We start from the raw sequence: 26,729 nt of genomic DNA, 5'->3' as shown, positions 1-26,729 counted from the left end.
TGATTTGCTGCCTCCCCTTCCCCCAGACCATCAAGGAGGAGAAAGCAGTCTGAACATCTTTTGTACTGCCAGGGAGCATAGTGCATTTACTAATTTGTACAGCATCTTTGTATGAACACACCACTTGTCAGTGCTCTAGCTTTAGACTTGAAAGGCAAAGTCAAATATAAGTATTTAAGGCTTTTCAAGTTTCATCAGGATGGGTCAGCATAACATAACATGGAAAAACCCTCTCATTTGAAGATGCTTTTTCTGTGTGATACTGTTTTATGCATAATATACTAATATTCTGCTGTTGTGGAATCCTGTGGAGAAGATACATGAGCAGCAGTATCTTGACTGCAAGGGATTAATATAGAAATTAAAGCTCAAATTAATCTTTGGCTGATGCCTTGAGAGACCTTAGAAAGCAGGACTCTAAGCCAAGTTAGTGTGAGATAAGATAGAAAGTCCTTTAACGTCGGGCCCAGGGCCTACAGGAGTATATATTGATGAATGTCTTGAACAGTGATTTTTCCCTGGTTTTTATAGTATTGTCCACCCAATCCCCTATTCACATATCTCCTGATCCAGCCCCGTTCTGCCCCTGGCACATCCTGTGAGGAGTTGAGTCTGGGGGAGAGTGAGACCCTCTTTTCATCATCTTTGTCTTCCTCAGCACACATCAGGCCCCTGGAGGTTTTCTAGTGTTCTGGCTTCGAGGTCACTTTGCCACTGTTTGACTCCTAACACAGGCCTTAAGATGTTGTTCAGCCTTCTACCTTGAAAAGAAGTCTAAATAACTAAAAGAATTTAAGGCATTGATATGGGATAGAGATAGGCGTGTATAAACATTGAACACATTGAAGTCTGCATTTTCACTACAATTACAATTACTTCTGAAATCTGTAAAAATTAGAAAATCAGAAAAGATTTAAAACTCTGAGGCATCAGGCAGTAATATGAATTGATTTTGTTCTTAAGGACAAGCATTTCAAAGTCTTCATTGTGGATGTGCAAGGCTTGCTCATACTAATATGAAAGGCTTGTAGAAGAGGAAGTATTACCAGCTCCCTTTCCCATAGATGTGTTAGGATTAGTGTAGAAGTGAAAACTTGTTATTGAAGGGGATGGCTTCTAGTGCTGTGGTGTGAATTTTCACATTGGATTTTCATTCCCCAGTTTGTCCTCCAGTTCTGCTTTTTTTTTTTCCAAGATGGCTCTCTGTAAAATTCCGATTTAGATATCAGCTTACTAACATTTAGAATTAGACTGTTGTTTTCTGTTTATCAGATTTTTTTTTCCTTAAGCTATTCCCCTTCAGCTCTTTTTGGCAGATATGAATGGCAAGCAGCTGCCAGCTTTTCTTTGTGCTCGGTCAAGAGGTGACTTCATGCTGAATGCCTGGTGCCACCCAGTAATAACTCTGGAGATTTTTCAGCCCTAATCAAACTGGAATATGTCTGCCTTTTCCAGCTTGCAGTCAGTCACCAACTTATTTCTGCCTTAGGTCAGTCCCTCAGGGTCTCAGCAAGTTACTGATGCTGGTAGAGTTAGTTAAGTTTTAGGAATAACTTTGTTAATTTTAAATGTATATTGAAATATCTGAAAAGTTGAAGAAATATTTTAGTATGTTAGAAGGATGGTTTTCTTGAACTGATTTTTATTTGAATTGTTTAATCTTGCATGTTTTGATTTTCAGAGAAATACGGTTTTACTTTGTAAAATTGGTCTGAAATGGTCTGCTATTGAACTTTCACCTCAAAGTTCTTAGAGGAAGTGTTTTTTTTTGTTTCGTGAAATCCTACCACATCTGTTAACTTAGAATACAGCTTTTGGTAGAAGACTCTTCAACATACGTTAAAAAAGAAATAATATTACAATATGTAATATTATAATATGTAAGAGAGTATTTAAGACAATTCAAACCCTGTAAACATTTATTTCTTCTGATACTTTATGAAGACACATTTTGCACTGTGTAAGCAGACAAACCAATCTGTATTTTTAGAGCAGTTATTATAGCTTATCTTTGAACGTGGGATAGTTAAACTTCTTTCTCTTACCTTGGATAGGTTACTCTCACATTCCAGTTGCCTCATCTGACTTGCCTAACTCAGGTTGTGTTGCTAACAGTTGAAGGCATTTTGAACTGGGAAATGGTTACGTAAATGCAAAATATTTTTTTTGTTCAACAAAACATTGCTAATTTAGGCTGTGTTATTTAATGCTTGGCATGAGGAGGATGTTTTGGATAAGATGCTTGGTATTGCTTGAATATGAGTTTTGCCACTTGGCCTAGACTGATGACTTACCAGGAAAAGTGTCAACTTAAGTATAAGCCATTCTAAGCTTTAAAACAAATGAAGTCCTGGTGATTGCAGAGAGACCTTTTGAATGTAAAATGGTCATAGATCAGTGTGACTTTACCTTGAGATAAAGTGCTCCATTGTTTGAGCTAAGTCAGCTGAAACCCTACAGCAACTGAATGGATTCAGAGCTCTGTGAAATCATCAGGAGTGGGGTCAGTTAGCTGTGTTTGTGAGAGTATTTATACAATAGCTGTATTTTCATATCATTTGTTGGTATTGAATTCTTCCCACAGATGTCCTGGGTCTTAATTTTGGGCCTTAGCTCATAAACTTGGTTTTCTGGATAGCTTGCATTATAAGTCTATCAGATAAGAAGTGATGGCTATGTAATTTTCAGCCAAACATTTTAGTAAGTGATGATGTTACTTGCAGCTGCTGCTTTAGTATTTCTACCTTTAGTAATACTTGGTTAAATTTTAATAGAAAAGAGGATTTTATTTAGAGCAATGTTGATGTCTTGTTGACAAAGTGCTAATTTTATTTTTAGTTTTTTTATATAAATATTGTTTGAAGATTTCTGTTATTTGTATTTGCAAAGCAAAATCTCATCTGGTCAGTGCTCTGTTTGCTAAATGACTTCAGAAATGGTTACTGTAATGTATTCTAATTAATATAATTCTTCTTTCTGTTTTAAAGAATCTGGTTTCTAAGAACACTGATCATTTTCATATTTTCCAAACGGACAGAAAGGAATAGTAAGTGTATATATTTATATGTGTGTGTATATATATATATATCTGCATGTGTTTTGGTTTGATTTTTTTTCAGAATATGGAGCTAGGTAAGAATGATTCTTGCTATGATAATGTAAATGTTGATTGTTTGGCTTCCAGGAAGATAAGAGTAGTCTTTTAGTTGATACTGAAATGGGTAGTATTAGCTGAACTTGTTTCTACCACATGGTTCATGAAAGAACAGGAAGGAAACTGCTTAATCTTTCACTTCACTTATAAAATTCTGGTAACTTTCTCCCCTCTTTGCATGGGTCAAAATGTAATGGAATAAAATACAATGTAAAAGAGGGAGTGAGGGGAAAGAAAATATAAACAATAGCAGTAGTTCCCTTGTTACTTGCATCTTGCTCCTATTCCAGTAATCTTAAGCTGTTATCCTTAATAGAAGAGATTTACAGCAGATGTGTTTAATTTGTCAAGATAGCTTTTCTCTCACAAGTTCTCCAAAGCATGCTTGTTCTCCTGAGTGAGAAAGGTACAAGCAGGTGATTTTCTGCTTTTTTGAGAGCTAAGGAAAACAGGAGTCATGTAACAAAACCAAAACATAATGCAGGTGTTCAAATATATATAAAAAGTTGTTAGATTTTGCATTAGAATGAATCTGCATGCTATTTAAAAACAGCATCTGTGGCACTTGTCTGCAGTAGTTAGAATTCATTTGAGACTTTCCTTAAAAGCAACCCAGCCTGTAACAATATCTCATGGTGATGTGAGCAATAACACAGCAAAACCTCAGTGTTGCCCTATGTTTTATGACTTGCAGAACAGCATGATGTATTTAATTTGTGACAGCTTACGAGTTAAACATCACTTTTGGAATTTTTCTTAAACTTAACATTTGTGTTTGATATGCAAGCACCGAACATACATTTTTATGTAGAAATAAAATTGTCCATATATTCTGTGGTGCTGTGTGATTCATTTCTAAAGAGAATATGTATTTGCATTTCATTTTCATCAGAAAAATAGTGTGTATGTTTTTCTAGTTTGATGAAATGTCTTTATTGCTGTATACATTGCATACAAGCAAGTCTAGTGCTTTTGTTGAATCTGTGTATAAACGGTTTTAGTAGATGATAGAACATGCCAAAAGGGATTATTTCTGTGTTTCCAGAGACTGGACAAAAATGAAGTCTTTTACCTCAAAGATAAAAGTCCTATGTTTGAAAAGAAAAATCAAATGTGTGGTCCAAGATTTAACAGCCGTACAGCAGGAGAAAGTACAGCTGAGAGAGCAAATTGGCATCTAAGTGGGTCAAAGCTAACCATTTATTCTGGGATAAGTTAATTTATTGAGTCACAGGAGATGGTTATTTAATACTGTAAAAGTCTGTGCTCGATAACCAACATACACCAGATTGGGTAACCATGCTCTGAATGAGGAAAATTCATAGCTAGACTGTAAGAAAGGTGATGTAGAGAGATTATGGAATTTCAGTTTTTGAGACTGCTCAGGCAAACAACTGTTTAGGAAGATTTAGGTAAATTAGGTATATTGCAGGAATTGACTTCTCTAGGATGAATTCTTTTTTTTCTGTAGGTTTCATTAAGATGAGATACATTGGTTTCTTGAGAGTACTTTGCAGTAATTGCCATTTGGCCAGATTTGAAGGGGCAAGTGTTTCATGAAGTTCTTGTTGAATACAGGAAGTGATCTGAAGCAAACACCCCCACTTTAAACTAGCTGCACTGCTCTGTGGAAGGCTATGCCTGATGATGTTGTGGGCATTTCTGTACCAAAAGCAGTTTTTCATTTCTTAAATTAATGGGTAACAGTTGGCTGTATTCTGCTGCTTCTTTGGCTGCACAATACCACAGTGCATTGCAGGACATTTCAAGGTGATCATCTCTGTGGAGCTACATGACAGACTGTTCTAATATAAAGGTGAAATGTGATACCTTATTAATGGTAAGATGCACACTTTCTGGAATTGTCCCTCTTCTGTGGTCCAGCCCAGTACTAAACAGGGTCTTGTTCCATGTCCTGTTTATCTTGACTAATGTGGGTTGTTGTAGTTATCCTTCCATTGCATAAACTTTCAAATATGTGCATGTTCAGTTTTAGTATTGTTCATATTCAATAAATGGGTTTCAACATTCTGGAAAGTTCCAGTAATTGTTCCCTTACTTTCAAGTAACTGTTCGTGAATTAACTTTGAGTGATATGGCACACTTATTTATATGTAAATAAGGAAGCAAAAAGAATAGTTTGGTGGGATTTTAGTTGTATGTCTTGTAGTTCTGTGAAGCTTTTTCTCTTTGAAATCTGAAAAATAGGTAAAAATAGCTGTATTTCACAAGAAGTAAGCTGCCAGTGTTCAGTAGAGTAGAGCTGAGAAGGGAGAAAAAGTTGAGAAGTTTATTGTTAAATTGTTCTTGCTGTGAAGGATGTAGTAGAAAGCTATTTTATTGAGAGAGTATCTCCTGCATTAGGTCATGGTTCATTACAGTGAGCTTTCCATGAGTGTCAAGCTGCAAACATTGACTTACAGAAAAATCCCATGTGCATTTGACCTTTTTTCTTTGCCTTCCTCTTAGGGAGGTTGGGTGCTATGCCTGCTCGGTGTAACAGAGTCGGTTAACATTTAGTAATAAAATAACCTAGTAGCTGTTCCTACAAAAATGTGGGGTTTGCTGTAGTCTGAAAGTATGGAAAGGGTGACATAGATTGAGCTTTGAAGCTCGGAGTTGACCTGGCATTTGAAACTAGTATGTGTTAAGAGGCTTCTGTGACATCCTGAAGCCAGTAAATCTGGTACTCAGATATATTAATGCTTAGACCTCAAGCTTTTTGCTGTAGTTTGACTCATGAGATTGTCCATTTGGTCCATTGTTGTAATAGTTTTAATGTAGGTCAAAGCAGGGCATTTGCTGGAATTGGTTTGCTTAATGAGGAAATGATACATAAAATTTTTTAATAGTTATAATTGTAAAGTGATAACAGTGGGCTATCATTTATAAGCAGTTTCAGCATTTTAAGTGATTTATTTACACATAAAAGCTCTAGTTATTTTATACAATGTTTACTGGTGTTTAGGGTTGTTAGTGGTCAGTGCATAATTTTTCCTGATCTTACAGGTCAAAGTCAGTGCTTAGTGTGCTGAAATCTTTTATTTGTATTTGAAAACTAACGTGTGATCTCCCTCTTTTAGATGATGCGCTGGAAGATTTAAAATCTCAAAAGAAAAAAATAGTAAGTAAAACTTCAAGATTAGCTGATTGTTATGGTCCACTAATAGTGGTGTTCACCATATATTTGTATCAACTCAATAAACACTTAATCTCAGTAAGACAAACTTAGGATAGAAAAGGTTCCAAGTCTTGGGGGTAACTTTCCCTCTTTGAAATGTTTGTAACACTGAAAACTGTTTCCTTTCTCCTTAATCATTTCATAAGGAAGTTTGCTGTTTACTTATGTTGTTGGCTTCATCTCCTGCCTTGTAAGGCAAAACTTAAAAAACACCACCAAAATACAAACCCTGCTCCCAAACAACCAAAACCTTAACACTCTCCCTCTGTCCTCCCCCAAACAACTCCTCTTTCCTCCAAAAACTCCAAAAGTTGTATTATGAGGCTTTATTGTTAATGAGTTTCCCAAAGTGTTCACCTCATACCTTCTGGATTTTGCCCTGGTAGATAAATGAATAGAAAACCCACAACAAAGATACCAAAAGGGAGTTAGATAAGTCTGCTATTATGTCACAATCTTCCAGTCTGGTTTTTTTTTTTTTCACTTTTAAAATGTAAAAAAGATAACCTGTAACCTAATTGTCATTGTCTTTTTGTAAAGAGGGTTTGCTAATTTTTAAATAGATGTGTCCTTTGGTTGGAGTGGTGATAAAAAGCACTTGGACAGGCTTACATTTAATTGCATGACAACTGTGTTGTTAATTTTGTTTTATGAAAAACTGCTTAACTGAAATTAGTTAATGTTTCCAATTAACATAGTCATTTGGTAGCTCTGAAGGGAAAGTTCTTGGAACAGAAAAAGCACAGTGGTGAGCAGAAGAGTTTTTGGAATCTTGAATATAAAGTCTTCATTTCAGTTTAAGGTTAGTTTTCTGTAATCATGAAAATCTTCACATTTAATGTAGAAGAAATAGTGATGCTGCTTTTTTATGCCTGAGAAGCACTTTAAAGAAAAGGCATTGAATAAAAGATTAGTCAGGAAAAACTTGATTTAGAAAAGGGAGAGTTTTTTACTTTGGGAATTGATGCTGTTGAAACAGAATGTGTGTATTTTGCATATGCAAGAAATCAAAACAACGTACTGTAGGAGAGCAGGCAGTAGTTAAAAATTAAACAACTGCCCAAATATCTTCTGAATATTAGTGAAATTATAGTGTAACTATAGAGAATTTAAACCTGGAAATATAAATTGCCATTAGTATGTATGTAAGTCAAGCTTTAACCATTAATGATAAACTTCTAAATAGGATTAGGAAAACAAGAGTTTTGGGAAGTCCAAAACATATGACTCAGCAGTTTTTCAGTCTGAGGGCAGTAAAAAATTGGTGACTGTCTCTTGATCTTGTGGGTGCCTGGTTCCTAGCAACAAACCAGAAACAGAGGACTTACTGCAGCTTCTTGAATCAGAGTGGTGTTGGTATTTTTAACTCAGAAGATTGACTTAGGAGTTTCATCATAACTTAAGATAGTCCATTAAGCATTAAAATTTGATAATCATACATGAAATGGAACATGTTGAAATGAGCAGCAAGGGGATGCAGGTAATGAGACTATAATTTGGGTTGTAGATAAAAACATGTCTAAAATTGCATTCTGTAAAATTTGGTTTTGGTAATAGATTTGGTTTTGTTTTGGATAGACTTCCATAGCACTGCATTTGGCTAGGGATAACTGTAGCAACACCTACTTTTTAGTAAAACAAAAATTTTCACTAAGTAAAATAAGGTGGAGGGAGAGGATTCTTTTCTTCCCTCTTGAATTGTGATTTGCTGCTGACTTAGCAAATAAGGTAGTTAGTAAGATATTTACATTGTGACCCTCAAAGTACCTAGGAGAAGTAAATTATGTATTTCCTGTTTATTCATAATGCAAATTGTTGTCTAAGCACTGTGAGCCTGCTCAGCAGTCCTTTTTCACTGTATTGCAGCTCACCTACCTAATTGCTGGAGAAACCATATATTGAAGACAATTTTCCTTTTGAAGAATGTTACAGTTCTTGTGTTTTGCTGTCATGTGGTCCATATTTGCCCTACAGACATTACTTATGTGCTAAGGGGGGGTCAGCCTGTTATAGGGCTTACCTGTGAATGGTGTAAGCTCTTCATCTGCTAAATACGATGCCCTGGTGGCTGTGCTGTGACTGCTCCATTGATGAATTTGTTCAGTTTCTGTTCTGTCTTTGGTGACAGTCACATGGATACTCATGTGGGTAAAATACTTGACAAACATACAGATACTTCATCTGGAAATGACAATTAATATGGTCTGTCCTGTACTTCGCCTAAAAGTTTGTGTAATACTTGTTTCTCACAGAACTGAATCTACCCTATTTTTTTCCAGTGAATTCTTTAAAGCATGTTCGTAAAAGATACTTGATTGTAAAGGATACTGTGGTTGTGTTTGTGACTGTTGAGCTGTAATTTTGGCCTCAGAGTTCTCAGTTGAGGATGTCAGCCCTTAAGCCTGAACACGTATAGATGAGCAAGTTCAGAGGGTTAAGTATATTAAAGCAAGGGTACAGGATATGTATTAAGCTGATACAACCAGGAATTAGTGGAGAGTTTACCTAGACGGGCAGTCTTAAAGGTGGGATAATTCTTAGCCTGAGGACAGAGTTGTGAAGATAGTATAGTAATTACCTTGCTAATTTTAGTATTAAATTTTGCTGAAGTTTGCTGAGCTACTCTAAATAGTAAGCTGAGTATAATATTAGACTTTGGCAGACCTCTTAGCTGTTCCAGTTAAGAGTTTAGAAAGTTGCATCAGTTAATCTTTAAAAAAAACCCCAGCAACGTAATCTGATTTCAAGGCTGTCTTGGACTTATGTTAGTAGTGGGGGAAAAAAGCAGCACATGAATTCTGTTACTACTGTTTGATCAACTTTATACCTTCAGCATTCCAGAAAACCATTGATATTTTGATAACCTTTAGTATACAACAAAAACTCTGCTAGGAGTTGATTGTTGTATAAGCCCAGTTTTGTCTATCTGGTATATGTTAGAGTACTGCAAGCATGCAGTGGAAGCTCAGAATAGAGATAAAAATAATATTTACTGACAAAGGGTCAAATGAGTTATTTCTTTCATGCAGTGTTTACATAAGCAGTTACTTTGGTGGTTTTACTGTCTGTATGAATCTGTTCAGAGTAAACTTGTTTACTGTGACTTAAATGATTTCTTTCTTATTTTAACGGGACTTGCCATATGTACTGGTGTCTTACATGGTAGACTGAAATGAGTCTTAACTTTGTGTGAACATAAAGAAATATCTCTTCATAGTTGGGTTTGAGATAGCAAGTTATTCAATTTATGAACTCAAATGGTAGTATGGCAAATAAGTAATTTACATTGTGCCAGTACTTAAGATACTAAATTGCATTTGCAAGAAGTATAAAATATGTTACTCATGTTACTTTTCAGTATAGGCAACTGATGTAATTCCCACAAGAATTCTCTTTGGTTGGCAGTTGAAAAGGAGGCTATCCATGCAATTATTCATAGGAGAGAATATGGTACATGACCACGCTTCTTTACTAAGATCTGGTTAGTTCCATGAAATAAGTTAATTCTGTGAAAAATTCATGCTTATGCTGGTATTAACTTTCATAGAGATTTCACTTGTGGTTTTAGTTGCTCAGCATTTCTGCTTGATAACGATAGACTAGAAATTAGCCCTTGGCAGAAAGTAGAAAATGTTTTTGTGGGCAAGTTTTGGAGGTATTCTAGAGAAGAGTGTGTTATGGAAAAGGAGTGCGAGGTGTTGAGCAATTTGCTGTGTTAGCAAGCCACTGCTCAGCGTTAGGTTAACATTTCCAAGATTATGCTTCAGGATGGCAAATATTCCAGAAGTTAGTATGTAGATTTGCATTCATAAACAACCTTGCTGTGGCAGAGCACAAGCCAGTTTCTTCTCAATGCAATCATAGAACTAGTATTTAAATTTTACGCAGGATCCTATTTGTTTCTAATAATTACATTAATTTGCTCACAGTGAGTTAACTTCAACGTTTTTGATTCTTAATTTGGTATTGTCAGCAAAATTTCAATTTACCATAGAAAAGTGTATCCTAGAATTGGGAACATGAGAGTTGTGAGCGTGCTTATAGAAATCCTGACAATTTTTATGCATTTTCAAGAAACTTGTAGAGAGTCAGTAGTGATACTGAATTCTTGTTCAGGTTCAGTTTTACTAGAATTATAAAGCTGTATATGAATTACAAAATATGAAGAGTAACTTGATGAATTATCCAATAACTATGTAATGTGAAGAATAACTTTGATATCTGAACCTTGTGATGAGAGTTAATTTTTTCTCTTTCTAAATAATGTTACTGTTTTTGCAAAACTTAAATACCCACAAATAGCTACCCTATTATCTATTACTGCTATAGCATGAAGTGCCTTAGATAAGGAAAGTGTCAGGTAATGGCGGAGCATTCTGGTTTTTCTCTTCCTAAAAGTCACTTTGTCCTGCCCAACATTATTTCTCATTTTCCTTGGTGGCTTTACAGACAATTGCATGCATTTTACATTCATTCATGTAAAGTCAATTGGGTTTTTTAAAAATTTTGATCTGGGGGCCGGGTATTGACACTGACAGTTAACACTTCCCTGCTGTGTAGCTTCAACTCACTAAACCTTACCACTTTATATAAAAGTCTGCCTTATGGTTTTTACTTTGTAAGCAATAAAAACTTTATTTTTCCTATTAGACCATTAATTCTGATCTTACTGCACTGTGTGGCATTTATTTTACAAAGTTGGTGGGTTAACTCCAAAGTCCTGCTGAAATACAAGTTTAGGAAATTGATTTTTACTTCCTTTCTTCACTCCGTTTTGTTTCAACAGTCCTTAATTAACAGCCTGTATTCCTTGCCTGAAACATCAAGAAGTGTGTGGAGGAGTCAGTGTTAGATGGATACACAGTATCCGTTAAATTGAGGGAATTTTTGTTTAGCTTCTGAGGTCTATTCATAATTGTGAGGCCTTGTCTAAATGTAAAACCTCTGCACAGTCTGTATATGCAGAATGGCTGAAACTTTAGTTTCTCACTAGCTAAATAATGGCATAAAAGTCATGTTAACCTGCACCATTTGTTATTTTAGCAGTGATAAATGAGTTTGAGAGAATTTAATTTTTTGACCACTGACCTTTTCAGTTTTACAGTTCATGCCAACAGCAAACTTCAGAACAAACAAACCCCCCACTTTTAGCTGAACATGGCCATTAGTCAGCATATCTAGGAGAAAAGGTCTGCTTAAGATACTGTAAAATGCCTTATTATTTCTATACATATTAGGTGTTTGTCATAACTTACTATCTCAGTTTTAAAGTTAAGCTTTTTCTGATGTTGGCTGTTAACCACTAAAATGATGCTTTACTAGTGATTACTTTTTTAATTAAGCCCATGTATTAGCTATAAAGTCACTTGAGTGCATTGTAAATAAAATGCTGTAATAATGAAGTGCTTTAATTACACTCCCTAAAGTATGCATAGTTCTCAGTAAATTTTTTATTTAAATTCTTAACATGTTCCCTTTTTTCTAAAAGCAGTTTGAATTGCTGTAAAGATGGAGATCCAGCCTTTAAAGTCATTTGAGCAAATTCCATGGCTGTTCTCTAGTTAGTGCGTTTTCACAGCATTTGCAGCAAGCTAATTGCTTCTGCTAATAAATAATCTAAAATCGATGCTGACAGCAACTAATTGGCACAGGGACTTTATTCTGTAAAGCACTTGGCTAATGACCTTCCTTAAATTAATAGCATTAAGTGTGATGAGGAAATAAATCTAAGGAATTGCCTGTCATTTGCTTGTCATATCTAATAACTTCCAATAATGATGGCTGATAGATTTTTGCACATTCCATTATTGAAGTTGGTGCTTGTAATTATTCTCCTCATTATATGTAAACAATTAACAATATTTGGTGTTTCCTTGCAATAAAGCTGTTAAGTACAAGTAGTCCATTAGAGTTTAGAAACTATTTTGAAAGCAAAATTTAATTTCCATTTAATACAATGAACCTGCAGGTATCTGAACATGCTACTGGGTCATTGGACTGAGCTTCAGCTTTTGGTAGCATTGATAAGTTGCTTGTAAGTGGGAGGCCATGGTGGGGGGAAATACTTTGAAGAATTCAGTGTTTATGTGTGGAACCTTTTGTTTCTAGCTTGAGGAAGTAATGGAGAAGGAAACATACAAGAATGCTAAATTAATCCTTGAAAGGTTTGATCCAGAATCAAGTGCAAAGGTAAGAGTCTTGTTATTGATGTCATATGGAAGGTACTATGGAGCTGAACATTCAGATAATGTTATTTATTATTAATTGGCAGGAGGCTGAACTACCATCTGCTGGAACATCTGCAACTCCAAGACCTGTACAAGGTAATAGCCCTGTAAAACGGCTGCTCTTTAGCATAGATACTCATCTTTTGCAGCAATTTCCACTCTAGAAGTCTCTCTGTGATAAAATTTGTTGATCAGTTGACCTTTTTTTAGGGTTAATAGACTGTTCATTAGGCTATGCCCATTACTACTCTGTATTTTCAGACAAGAGTTCTATTGCTAAAGGCTGATGTTCTAGACAGTAGGATATTTAATGCTGCTTGATGTTAAAGCAAAGGATAAATTAACTTCTTGTGGCATTCTTGTAGTTTTTCTAGAATATTAAGGTGTTTTCAAATCTTACGTAATTAATTGACTTAGCTTTTCAATTCTGTTTCTATTTCTGGCTAGCTAGACTTTCCTAATGCAGTGCTTAAGCTACTTCTCTTTGGTGCACAGAGAGGGAAAAGAAAAGCAGATGCAGAAATCAGATATTTGCTAGTTGAAAAGAATGGACAGTTCTTTACTGGCTTATGATGTTCCATTTAAAGGTGCTAATGAATAAAATAATAAAATAGAAAAAAACTTGCATGTATTTCAAGGAAGCCTTGTTTCTGGATAGCACACACAGGTTTCAGGACTGGAAAGATCTCTCCCTCACGCTCACAACAGAATGCTTGCATTAAAAATGTGATATTTGTGCAAACAAACTACTGTTAAGTTTTTGTTGAGATTGAGTATAATACACTGTAGTTAAACTGAAAATGCTAGTATGAACACAGGATAAAAGCGGCATCTTTTTGTAATACTGAAGATGGTACTCACACTTTGAAAGATCTTTGTAGGTAACTTACTGTAATAACCTGTAAGGGCTGCTACTCAAAATATACTTCAGATTCTGAGGTACATAATTTTCCATAAAATAAACAGATTACTTTAGAGAATATATTAAAATTTTCAACTTTGTGTCTAATTTTTGTGGGTAACCAAACATATTTTTTACATTTTTCACTCTTGGAGTACTGGTTTTATTGGGTGCAGAACGCCTGGATTCACTAACAAAAGTGTTTATAAGCCGCATCATCAAATCCACTGTTTTGTTCTTCTTGCTTAGCTTCAGATTGTCATGAAAACATTTTAAAACCGTCCTTACTTGTTGACATTGACAGTGAATAGGTGCAGTGCAGTACCTTAGCAGTAAAGCCTTAATCTCTTCTGGTGTCCTAGGCACAGCACCTTTTTCTCAAGTTCACTCCATACCTGTCTCTCCCATCATTCTATTTCTGCAACGTTCATAGTCCATTCTGACACCTTGTTCTGTTCTCTGTCTTAATGTAGCTCATGGGTGGTTGCCAAGAATTTTCTGTCACACCTGTAATGTTTAGGTAGTTTATGGTTGGCTTTTTTTTAAACTCTGTATAAAATTCATCCTTTTCCTTGAGCTATGTTAGAAATCACTACAGTAGTCCAGCAGCAGCATGACAGATCTGCTTGTAGAATGCAAGTAATGCTGACCAGGAGATGAAACTGCCTGGAAATGTGTGTTTCCGTGTAGAGGTCTAGATATAACTAGCTTTAAATTAGACAGTGGTAAGTCTTTAGTCACCTTGGCGTTAAGAGAGATTAGCAGCAGTTTTGAATCTCCTTAGGAGTTACATGATTGTTCTCTTCCCCTTTAGTCAGGCTGTGTAAGTAGCAATGGTGACAAGTAAGTTGCTCAGTCCCTATTAACTAGTGTCTTGTATGTTTGGGTTTTAAAAGCACAGTGCCCCTACTTCTGATCCAGGATTCTGAGTCAGTCAAAAGCAGGTTACTTGGATCAAGCATATGCTGTGTTGTGTCAATTATGACTTGACTGTTAATAAAAGGGCTGTTAGGGAGAGGTTCTGAGAAAGTTAGAATTGTTTCTGAGAGCAGGTCACTATAGGCCATCGCCTACGTTAATAAATGTGGTATGATGTGAGTAGATTTGTGAAACAGTTATTGCTGAGGAGTTTGCCCACACTATCTATTCTTAGAACTTTTTATTTAGCTGTAAACTGGTCTTGTGGGCCTGGTGGAAGGGATCTTCTGTCTGCAACGCATATAAACTCTGTTCTCTGATTGTGTCATGGTGTGAGCCAGAGACCTTTAAGTGGGATGCCATTGAGAAAATGTAAAATACAATTCTTATTCAAACATACTCACCTTCTTTCGGTGCATTCACCTTCTTTGGGTGCATCCACCTTAAAGTAAGCAACTTGCTTTATCCTGAATAGAATGCAGTTTAGCCTTGCAAAGGATTTTGGAAAAGAAATTCTTGTAAGTTGTCATGGCTTCCGGTTGGATTTGATAATCTTAAGGGTCTCTTCCAACCTAAATAATTGCATGATTCAGTGTAGTTTTTTCATATATAGCACAACTTTGTTTTTTCTCTTTTTTCCAATGTGTTCTCTAAGGCACTGAATTTGGAATTGGTGCTGCTTTTTGTCTCTGTAAAAGTGGGTATTCAGACTGTTATATTTTGGAGATGCATTATAGTTCAGGAGGGACACAACACTGTTTGGCTTTAGCTTGTGAAATCATGGAGACTTCTTTTCCAAATACCTTGTTCTTGGTATATGCAATAATTATTTCGATTTTTAACTCTTCAAAAAATCTACAAGCTTATTGCTGTTCACACTAAATACCTAAGTATGAGCTATCTAAGTATTAACTTCTGCTCTGTGGAGTATATATCTTAATATAACTAGATGACGCCTTTATGTGGTTGTGTATCGTTTGGTGCATGCAGTATGTGATAGAATTGGGAATAATAAAATGTCTGTTAGCAAGTTAACATTAAATCTTCCTTGATCTTCTCTTTACTTGCTTTGGACATAAGCTAGCCAAGCAGCAGAACTCATTATCTTGAACTCTGTAATTGAGTCTTTTTGAGAACAGGGTAAATAATGTCCAATGTGTAATCAGATTGGACAATGTTGTGTATGAGACAGCTGATGAAAAGTTAGTTTGTAGGTTTTTGACTTACTGGTTGAAGTGGAAACTTGCCCATCATACTAATCAGGACAAAATTTTACCAGCATGGCATAATAGTTGGTTCTCAGAAAAACAGCTGGTAGTGCCCAAATTTTCCTATGCATTTAGCTTATTTAGCTCCTTTTGCAATTTTTGTGATTTTGGCATGTACTTCTTAAATAGGTAATGGTAGTTTTAACAGATAATGCAGATCAATCTTGAGTTTGCCATAAGAAAGCACAAGGAAATCCATGAGGAAAGGAATTTGAAAATTTAAGTGCAACTTTATTCAGAAATGTGTTGAGGGGTGGAGTTAATGAACATGCACTTATTCAGTATTCTTTAGCCATAGAGAGAAAACGGGTACATACATATTTGCAGTGAAATAAATATTTATCAACAATATCCTGTTGTTGGGACCTGCTCCTTTCATTGGGCTAATGTGACTATTAGCAGGGCTGTTTTGGAAATGAGATCACTCCATGACCTGAACTAAAAGTAATGCAGTAACAGGTGATTGCAGGCTGGGATGGGTATAAGCATGAGGAGGAAGACAGTGCTTGTCTGGTCTTTGATGCTAAAGCCAACAGGTTATATAAACTATATATTGACCTGAATTGTACTGTAGTTCTTTAAAAATGATGTATTCTTCTCTAAAAAAATCATGGAGTTTTGAAGTGAGGGAAAAATAAAATAGTTATGCTTGTAAATGTGAAAGATGCACCTGCCTCACCACTGCAATATCTTAATATTCTTTAAGAGGTCACCCTGAATCATCTGTTGAGTAGCATACCTGCCAAGTAATGTGTCTGCTTCTGTATCTGTGTTCAGTACCGGTAACAGCAGAATTTGAACTCTACTTTGCTTGAAGAATAAAAGTTCTATTTTTAAGCTATTTAAATGTCATCATGCAGTTGGCTTTTGAATACACAAAAATCATTAATGAAGAAAATCTTTGGAAAATTGCAAAACTCCATTAAAATTGACATCGACAGTAACCTTACATTGTGTAGGGTTGAGGTCGACGGACACATTACTCAGCTAAGTTGTGGAACTTGGAATTACAGGTATCTGGAACTTTGCAAGCGGCTCATTTTTAACACATTGCATCTCAAAATAAGGCAATTTGAGAAGTTTATAGATCATATTCAGTTACTGCAAAAGAGTATTAGGGCTATTACTGTAAAAGTGGACAGTGGGTTGAAAAGGAATTAGAGTTCACTGGTAATAAGCTCCTTATGTGATACTAAAATGATGAGACAGGGCTGTACTCTCTAACATCCCTCACAATGTGTTTATGGATTCTGGGGATGGTATTAGAGATGTAGGCAACAGAAATTTAGGTTAGTGTGTTGTCACTAAATAATATCCACAGCCACTCTAGGAAATGAAATACTGGAATGAATGGACTAGAGGTCTTGCCAAGGGGAGCAGTTTCCATATTTTCATAATGTAGGTTCTGGTAGCTTCTCTTACTTGGGGAGCAGCAGTGTGTTGGCAAGTTCTTTTAAGGATGAATCATAAAATAGAGTGAGAGCCAAATGAACTTCTAAGTGGAGGAAAAAGAAAAAGGCATTGTGAATAACCTAATACAATTTTGTGGAAACTAGCAATGAGTCTTGCATTCTTAACTCTGTAATGAGACTAAAACTACTGAAGCAGATCTCTCTAACACTGACTGTAAAGTACTTGGGTTCAACATCTTTGTAGGAAAAAAATATGGCAAAAGAGTCATTAAAGTAGCAGTAACTTTTCTTAATTGAAAGTCGTTTAAAGACAGCGTGCCAGAAATGACCCTTAAGAAGGAACAGGCAAAAGGGGCAAAGCTTTTGCAGGCAGCATGAAATTGCTTAGGAATAATGTATTATGGGCTCAGAATAAATGTGAATATAGCCATGACTTATTGAAACACACTCAGAGCTGTTAAACAATCCAAATTAACATGCTTAAACCATGTGATCTAGAAAGAGAGCCTTCAAAATGTAAAAGTAACATCCCTATGCGGAAATTACAATTGTGGTCTTTGACATTTTTATATATAAAACAATAATAAAGAGGGCTTTGTGATGAAAAAAGAATGGAATAAAATGTCTTTATAGATATTTAAAATGATCTTGGAAGAAGTGAAATTAGGCTTTATATTTATCATTCACTTTTTGAACATATGTGGAACTGAGAAGAATTGAGAAATTGCATACCTTTAGCTTAATTTTTGAAACTAGTACGTGATTGGGAATTATAACACAAACTTGACTATTAAGTATAAATAAGTCATGGATCGTAATCAGTATGTTGTTTGAAGATGCATCATGCCTGTTGGTCAGGTGGCATCGAGAGGATGATGCAGTTATTCTAGAGTAGTAAAACTTGAAAGGTTACTGCTCCTGTCTCTCACAAAAAGCTCTCAAAGACATGTTAATGGTGAGGTTCATCATAAATGAATTCTTAATTAAGATAAAACTCTCAACACAGAAGCAGTTTTCAAAATAGAAACAAGTCACCAAGGATACCGTAATGGAATTTCTGCAACTGCCTCACCAATTTATCTTGATTGCTTTCCAGGTTCTGAACAGCTTAAACAGTGAGAGGACAAACTTTAGTTGCTAAAATCAAGTTAAAATACAGAATCTTCATACTCTTCAGGTGATCTAACTTGGATGATGAAATTACGTGAAGTAATGCAGTCATGCACATGAAGATGTGTCAAGGGAAAATAGTTTGTTCTGCTCTGTAGGAAACTAAACTAGGTGGATTTTTAGTATGGCTTTGAGCACTTGTAGTTTTTTTAATTGGTGATGCTAAAGAATTTTCAATTCTTTGTTGTCTTTTAAAGTTTATTTATACGTATAGATAAGTAGGCAAGACCATAACCTATGTATGTTGCAATTTTCATTGTACTAGATGCTGGCAGTTTTCCAACAGGACTTTTATTTTTGACCTAGTATTTCAGTGATGGCAACTCTTTCTTAGCTAGTGCAAGCTGATGTTGCACACCTTCCCCTCTGCCCCCAAAGCAGAAGCTTAATATGGCAATGTTGTCCTTTCGGAGACAGGGATCATTCCTTCAGACTCAGCACATCCATTTTCCAGTGGCTGGTTGCCAGTGGACCTGTAAACTGCCTGCTGAGCATTTAAACTCTTTCAGCCTGACCCAAAGTCAGCAGATAAAATCCTTCTAATCTTGAAACTCATGTAGATGATTTTAAAGTCCAAATATAATGTTGAATTCCATTTGTTTTGAAGGAAGACAAGAATGTTGGTTCCAAGTGACATGGGTGCTATACACTGACTCTGTAGGTACTGTAGCCTTAGGTGTGGGCGTTGGTGGGGTGTTCCTTTCAGAGACTAAGGTGCTACTTGTTATCCATGTTAATGTCTGCAGACCTAAAGTGACTGTTGCACTTCAACTGGATTTGTTGCAATAGTGTGTGAACTTCAGGTTTGCATGACAATTATAATATTCAAACCATAATGTATTACTGTGGTGATACTCTCATTGGTCCTAATGAGAACTCTGGCTTCAGGTAAGGACAACTGAGGAAACCTATTAAGTTTTTATGAGAGTGGTTTAATAGTAACTCTGATAGTGGTGTGAGAAGGGGTAAAAGTAAAGACATGTTCCAGCAGAGCTGGTTCTTGCTTTTTGACAGTCCAAGCATGTGGTTTCATGGTAGGGTTGCTGAAAAAAGTGAATGAAATTAAATGATGTTCTGGTTTTAGAATAGTTTCATTTATCCAATCTGATTTTTCTGAGTAATTCTGAGCAATTAGTCTGGGCTTTTTAGGTACTGACTGAACAACTTTGGTCCCATGGAAAGCCAAATACTTGGAAGCATGTTTAAGCCACGGAACAAAAAGTGGTCAGTTCTGTACACTCTATTCTGGTTTGTCTAGTTGTTCATATCTCCAACATTCTGCCACAGAGAACAGAATCATCAGGTATCTGCTAACTTCCTTCTAGCAGAATTTTTACCGAAGTATTTAACAGTTAATGATTATTGCTATTAAAAGATAGTATTCTGTGTGGTATTTACTTCTTTGGCATGCTCAGCCAGGCTGCTGGTGATCTTTAGTTTTAGACCTTCCTGGTTTTGTTTGACTCTGTAATTTGCTGATTGGAATAAAAGTATTAATATACTTCTTGTAATAGCTTTCTTAGAATGCTAGATATTAAATTCAATACGTATGTGTTTTTGTCAGAAATTCGTCAGAGGACTGCAGCTCAAAGAAATGCTTCTACACCCTCACCTGTGACTGCTAAACAAGGTTCTCCCATGTCACCGGTTCCAGCATCTCCTAATCTGCAGAGGGACTCATCCACTCTGAGCGGACTCCCGGAAAGAACTGCTGTGCCATCCTTGCAATCCAATGTTTTACCAAGACGCCCTGGATCCCCTGCTACTTCAGTGCCTGGAATGGGTAAACAGAGCACTTAATGTTATTTACAGTTTATATTGTTTTCTCTGGTTACCAATAAAATAGGCCATTTTCAGACAGTATGGAAATGGCATTTCATTTGGAAATAGCAGAGCAGTTATCTGATTAAGCAGGAGTTCCATATTCAATTAGCCATAACTCTTTACAGCTGGCACCTTTTGATGCTGAAACCTATTGCCGGAGCTCATTTAACTGTTATGGCTTCTTTGTTTAAATGGCAATAAAACTTTGCAGTATTCTGTAGTCAACAATATAGCATACCTTTTTATGTTCTTAGTTTAGAAGAGCTCTATGCTTATATAAATCAGGTACAGAGGAGAACACTTTCAGAATACAGTCATGTTTCTCACTAAACTCTGCACATATTTTTTTAACGTACATCTTGACATTTATTTAAATTTTTACTCTAGGAGGTATAGTCATGCAATCTATACTCATAGATTAAAATGTAAAATACCAAATACAACAGAAAAGTTGTCTACGCTGTAGCTGAATTCAAAAATAGCATTGTTATTTTGGTACAAGAGTCAAAAGCTTAACACTAGGTTGAAATCTGATAGGAATGAGTACTCCTTAAAATTTTGTTTCATGTCCTGAAAATGTTTTTCCTCTGATTTGATGTTCAGATGAGATGGCCTTTATTAAGTAGAATATGAACTAAATTGCATTGGAAGGATTGCAAAATTTGAGAGTTTTGGGTGGGCAGCATTGTTCTCATTTTCCTCATGGATGCTAAAGCTGTGCATGGGTTCATGCCAGGCCTTTCCTTCATTGCAGGATGTTTGGCAAGTTGGATCACAAGGCAAGAAAGGAAATGGAATGTTATCTTGAAAATAGAAGGAATGCAACTTACCAAGAATCTCCCAAGCACCACTGTAATGTGGAGTAGTTTTTTGCTCTGTATACAGGGATCAAGCAGATTTTTCTCTGCCCTGTGTTCCTGATTTTTACTTGAAGTTACTTAAGTCTTAAAACTGCACGTCCTTTATAAATTTCCATGATGCAGTCAAAAAGTAGGACTATATGTAATACACCTGCTCTCTAATGTAGATCTCAGGAAGCCTTTTCATAGTGTTTTATGTAATGGAGTAAACTTAGCATGGAAAATTGTGATCTCACTTCTCTGTAGAGTCCATTAAGCCTTATTTTTTTGTTCTTTACCTGTATTATGAAAGTGCTGTGAACTCTAAAGGCAAGTTATTACTAAATCTTGATTACCTTGAAGTACCAGAATTTAGATCCTTGCACAGAAAATTTGTCATTTGGTTGCAAACCACATTTACTGTTATTTGCTTACCAAAAATTCCATAATGAGTTTAAAATTGCTCACTCCTTGTTAAGGAAGCTGACTGTATAATAAAATAATACCAGCTATATAATAGCTTTATTCTTAGGGGAAGATTCCAGCACATTGCATAAGCTAGATGAAATTCAGCCTTGACTGCATAAATGATTCAGAGGAAGAAGGAAAATAAAGTAACTGACTTGTTTGAAAGGACAGTTGCCAAGCCTGTGAATTAAAATATTCAATGTACATTTGTGATAATGCCTTACAGGCACCTTTTTCTCACCAGTAACTGGTATTTTAACCGAACATACTACTTTGTCATAGATAGCAATGGGAGCCACTGCAGATGTCAGTTCTTATGGAAGCCCTGCTTTTTCTTGAATTTCCTCAAAACTTCCAGGCATATAAGAGCTCAATCATGTTGTAATGAAAAGTACGTAAATTCAGTATCTATAAGAATAATATCACATCTAAATTTATGCATGGCTTGCAAGAAATATGAATAGCCTTAATTATCTCTACAGAAGATTAATAATTCATTTTCATTATGCTATCTTTTGTGGAGGAGAATCAATTTAACGTGTATTACCACAGAGCTCCCATATGTTTGAAAATTAATAACCAGCAGGTAGTTGAGAGTTTGCCAAGCTTTGCAGAAATCACCAGTCATTCCACAATGATTGCTTTTGATGTTTATATTAATTACTGGTGTCCATAACAGCATGAGAACCAAGACGGTTGGTCTGAGTTATTAGTAGACAGGTAATTGAAGTTGTTCTTGGAGCGTGTTGTGATGTTTCATTCTAGGTAACTTTATTCAAGTTTTATCTTTGTTTATAGAGTTTCAGAAACTTTTTGTATATATTGGTGATTTATAGGTCATATGAAAACTTATGTCTTTGGAATATAAGTCTAAATAAACTTTGAGTGTAAGTCAGATTTTCACAAAATTATTCTAAGGCTTTAATTTTATTTTAAATTGTATCAGTGGCTTTTTTTGATAGGAGTATTTGGTCTTTTAGGTTTCTGTGAAGCTTTAGAATATGCATTTTGCCTCACCTCTGCTTTGGACAGCTTTTGCAGAATCCAGTTTATAGTGCTCTGTGTTTGTTCTACCTTGCTGCTGTGAGGATTTTCTTGGTCTGGGTTCCTGAGGGCAAAATACAGGGATAACTTGGGAATGCATTTACTCATTGTTATCTCCTAAATTCTGTCCTCTTGTTTGTGAAAATGAGCCCTATTTTAAAATAATTTGTGCTAAGTATGAAACTGTTTTGTACTTACTATTGAAGGGTTGTAGGTTGCAGTATTTTCTGATCAAATTTTCTTCTGCTTATAAAGATTGGGACAGTCCATTTAGGTCAATTATCCAGTATTGATGATACTTGTTTTGAAAGGCTGTTGTTATGGGTAGTGCAGCTTTAATGGCAAGATTAGTTTTGTTCTATGTGTAGCACTTCAAGAGGGCACTGTTGAAAAGACTTGATTCCTACAGTGTTGGATACATGCCATAGAGGATGGAGGTTAGCTGTATGTGGCGTTGAGCCTGAGGTTTACCACAGTGTAATACATTCTGCCCTAAGTTACTTTTTCCTTTATTGCTGCTGTGGGTGAAGGTTAACAGGTAGGAGGCTTGAGATGGTAATTGCTGTCAGTTACTCGTAATGCTGTATTTAAACTTAAAGCCCATCTTGGATCAGCTTATCAAATAGTAAGACTTGCTGTGTTGTCTTTGACTCCTGATCTGGAGGTGAAGCCTCAGAAGCAGGTGAAGCCTTAGGAACATCTTCATGAGGGCAGGTGAAGGGGCAAGAACTTCACTCTTGTGACCAGTGACAGGACTTAAGGAAATGGCGTGAAACTAAGTCACAAGGGAGGTTTAGTTTAGGTATCCAGAAAAGGTTTTTCACCCCCAGAGGATGGTTGGTCACTGAAAGAGGCTCCCTGGGGAAATGGTCACAGCACCAAGCCTGACAGAGTTCAAGATGTGACTGGATAACGCTCACAGGCACATGGTGTGACTCTTGGAAATGGTCCTGTACAGGGCCAGTAGTTGGACTCAGTGATCCTTGTGGGTCCCTTCCAACTCAGCATATTCTGTGTTTCTGTGAATACCTAAGAGATATATTTACTTCAATGTGTATGTCTGTCAAAGGGTATCAGTTGTGCTGGAAGCTATGACAGTGCATGTACTGGTGCTGTCCCTGACTGTGGTGCTACAATGAAACAAAATCTGCCTTCTGAGGAGCTTGTCCACTGTTTTTTCCACAATAACTTTCAACTGAATGTCGTTCTGAATTAGTTCAACAAGCTAACAAACTACCTTCTTAGTTGTCCATTGTTTGGATTTTTTTAAGAAGTTCCATTTGTCATTTTCAGACAGTGGGTTTAGTTTGTTTCACTCTTGCATCTTGAGACACAGTGGGTTTGGTTCTACTCTTTAGCTTCCTCTTTGTTTATTGGCGATTATGAGAGATTCTATGAAACAGATCTTCCCCAGAAAAACTGTGGAAGCATACAACAAATTGAGAAAGAGAATTGTAGGCTGACTCTGTGGTCACTAAAGGCTTTTCTTTTAAGCCAGGCTGTTTCTGACTCTCATTTTACTGGATGTAGCCAGAACTCTTCTCTTAGAAAACACTGGTCTCTTTGCACCTTGAGTATTTAATTTCTATGATTTACTTATACTTTGTTTTTGCAGTGTTTCAGATTACCATATGCTCATCTCTGTATGAAACCTCCTAATATGAGTTGATTTGTGTCTAACCTTCTTTTAGCTATCTTGAGCTTGTATAGGACTTTTGCATTATTACAAGCAATTTTGCTGTTGGTTAAGTCTTACTTGTCAGATTTCATGGTTTTGTCTTCAGATGGCTTGAAGCTGACCATTTTGTCCTAGTTTGAGTTCAGAAAGACTGATTGGTTGTCCTTCTCAAATGTTGAGTTTTTGTGGCCTTTGAATGTAATTTATAAAGGTCTTATGGCAATAGGTTTGAAGTCTTCTCTTCTTTCCCCCCAAGTGTTCAATTATATTTGAATTCAGGACTATCAGTCTGGTATCTGTTAGTTGAAATTATTGTAACATAATACTTCCTGTTTGCTCACTAAGAGTGTGGCCTTGGGAAGAAGTTTCAGATACTTATTTATGGTCACAGCTGAATGATTCAGACTTGAGTTTCTTACCTGATCATGTTTTACACATTATGCCTAGTTTATTCTGTTGTAAGGCTACAAGAGAAGGCAGATATAAGACCTCAAAGGCATATAAATGGAAATTGGCTGCTTGCAGTGGTCTCGTGCCATAAGCTGGATGTTTTCAAACTTTGTGGAAAAAGAAGCTTGTGCCACTGTTCGACTTTACTGGCCATATATGTAAACAGGTGAAAAAGGTAGTACCAACCATTGCTCTTGCCTGTTCTTAAAGGAGTTTTATTTTGATAGCAGTTTGTTTGGGAAAAATGTTATCTTTATAGTGGCCATATGACTTTTTTGACTAAGTGTAACTAGCCATTAAATGTGGGATTACCAAAATGACAGACAGCTGGACATCTTTAATGTGTAGGGTGAGTGAACACTGAGGGCGTGCTCATGTGGTACAGTAATTACACAGAAACCAGTGGGTGTTTCTTTGGTCACATCTTCATAGAACCATAAGGGTTGAGTTGCAAGGGACCTCAGAGATCATGTAGTTAAAACCACCATGCCATGGACAGGGGCACCTTCCAGTAGACCAGGTTGCCCTGATGTTTAGTTCTTCTATTATTGTAGTTGATTTTACCCGATCTGTTAAACCAGAAGTGTCAGTATGCAGAGTTGAGGGTTTATGAAGAACACTCAGTTGTTCTTTCTTAAAAAGGCTCTATTTGCTATTAGTCATTGAACACTATTGATATGGTAAGTTCTTTAGAAACTAAAAATTTGATTACATATCCAACGGGTAAAAATGAAGTGATTTAGTAAGATTATAAGCTAAAGGAACAGAAGAGGAATTTTTGACTATTGTGGGTTGAAAAATTTTGCAGCTTTCCCAGTGGACTAAGAATATGGCCATGTATATTAAGTAGGTGCAATTATCTTATTACACTGGCACACATAGTAAAATATCATATATAATAATACTGTTGAAAATAATTTTGACATAATGCACGTCTTCCTAGGTCTTCATCCTCCGGGCCCTCCTTTGGCAAGACCTATTCTTCCTCGAGAAAGAGGAGTTGTGGATAGAGTTATTGAGTATTTGGTTGGTGATGGTCCTCAGAACAGGTAAAATGTTCTAAAAGAAACACCTAAACACTTAAGAGAAAGGAAGCTTCTTCAGCTTATTGTTTAAGCCAGACATGTCAAGGTTAAAAGAATTGCAAATGAATTTGTCCAAAGTTTTCATAATGAAATGACACTTTCTTGGTGTATCATCAGAAATCTCTTTGTAGGAAAACTGGTAGTATTTTGGCAAAATTAACCGCTGTTTTGGGTGATATTAGCCATGTGATACAAAGAAAAGTCTATGCTCAAGTGTGAGAATGATTTATATTTTGAACAAAAAACTCATAAAACCGATTGCCTTAGCACTTCAGCATTATATCTGTTATAAATGTCTTTCAGATTGCCTTCAGAACTGTCCAGTTATATCAGTATTTCAGTGTTAACTATGGTAACTTTTCATATTAACTGTATTGTAATGAAATATAAACTTAATTTGGTTGTTATTTTCTGACACTGATGATACTAGAGTTATGTTGAACCATGAGGTTTGAAGTGTAGCTAAGAATATTTCACTGTGCTTAAACCAAGTTTAAAAGCTATTACGTATTATTCAGATTTAGTTTGCTTTTAAGGATAGTAATTTCACTGTGGAAATTACCTTGTAAGAGAAAATATCTTAGGTATTAGTCAATATGTAAGGTAAAATACATCTCCCTTCAGTGTATTATTATTTAAAGGTGTGTAATTATATATTATTCATATTTTCTAGGTATGCCCTTATATGTCAGCAGTGTTTTTCTCACAATGGTATGGCTTTGAAGGAGGAGTTTGAATACATAGGTAAGAGCTAATCTATGTTAGACTCTGTTATTAGGCTTATGTTTCATAACTAATATGCATTATACTTCTTTTTGGTTGCAGTTAAGTACTTAACTGACATTGTGAAGTACCACTTCGTATGGGAACACTTTTTCGTAACTTATTACTCTGTATCCAAAGACTTACTTCAAGACTTAGAAAAGTACTTTATTGTAACCTTGAGGTCAAGAATTTTATGTGTAGAAAACAATTCAGCAGAAATAACCTTTCTCCAGTATATCCCTGAACATTGCTACTGGCTATGAATGGTTCACTGAAGGTTTTTATTTTGAGAAGGTATCTGACATTAAAGTGTGCCTCTTTTACCAGAACTTAAAAAAAATGTTG

The 26,729-nt window shown here is 35.9% G+C and overlaps 1 protein-coding gene across 3 annotated transcripts in view; it reads left to right on the top strand.

Moving 5' to 3' along the window:
- Positions 1-26,729, top strand: part of LNPK (lunapark, ER junction formation factor) — a 50,385-nt gene that overhangs the window by 7,590 nt on the left and 16,066 nt on the right. For all 3 annotated transcript variants that reach the window (XR_011698387.1, XR_011698388.1, XM_071562006.1), the window contains exons 5-11: positions 2,988-3,046; positions 6,238-6,278; positions 12,444-12,524; positions 12,607-12,658; positions 19,796-20,014; positions 25,478-25,583; positions 26,293-26,363. Coding sequence is in view for 1 of the 3 variants with exons in the window: in XM_071562006.1 (XP_071418107.1) it covers positions 2,988-3,046; positions 6,238-6,278; positions 12,444-12,524; positions 12,607-12,658; positions 19,796-20,014; positions 25,478-25,583; positions 26,293-26,363 (629 nt within the window). In the remaining 2 variants the exon portion in view is untranslated. The remainder of the gene's footprint in view (positions 1-2,987; positions 3,047-6,237; positions 6,279-12,443; positions 12,525-12,606; positions 12,659-19,795; positions 20,015-25,477; positions 25,584-26,292; positions 26,364-26,729) is intronic.

This window comes from Pithys albifrons, chromosome 8 (assembly GCF_047495875.1).
Source record: "Pithys albifrons albifrons isolate INPA30051 chromosome 8, PitAlb_v1, whole genome shotgun sequence".
Taxonomy (NCBI): domain Eukaryota; kingdom Metazoa; phylum Chordata; class Aves; order Passeriformes; family Thamnophilidae; genus Pithys; species Pithys albifrons.
This window is presented reverse-complemented; position numbering and strand designations above follow the sequence as displayed.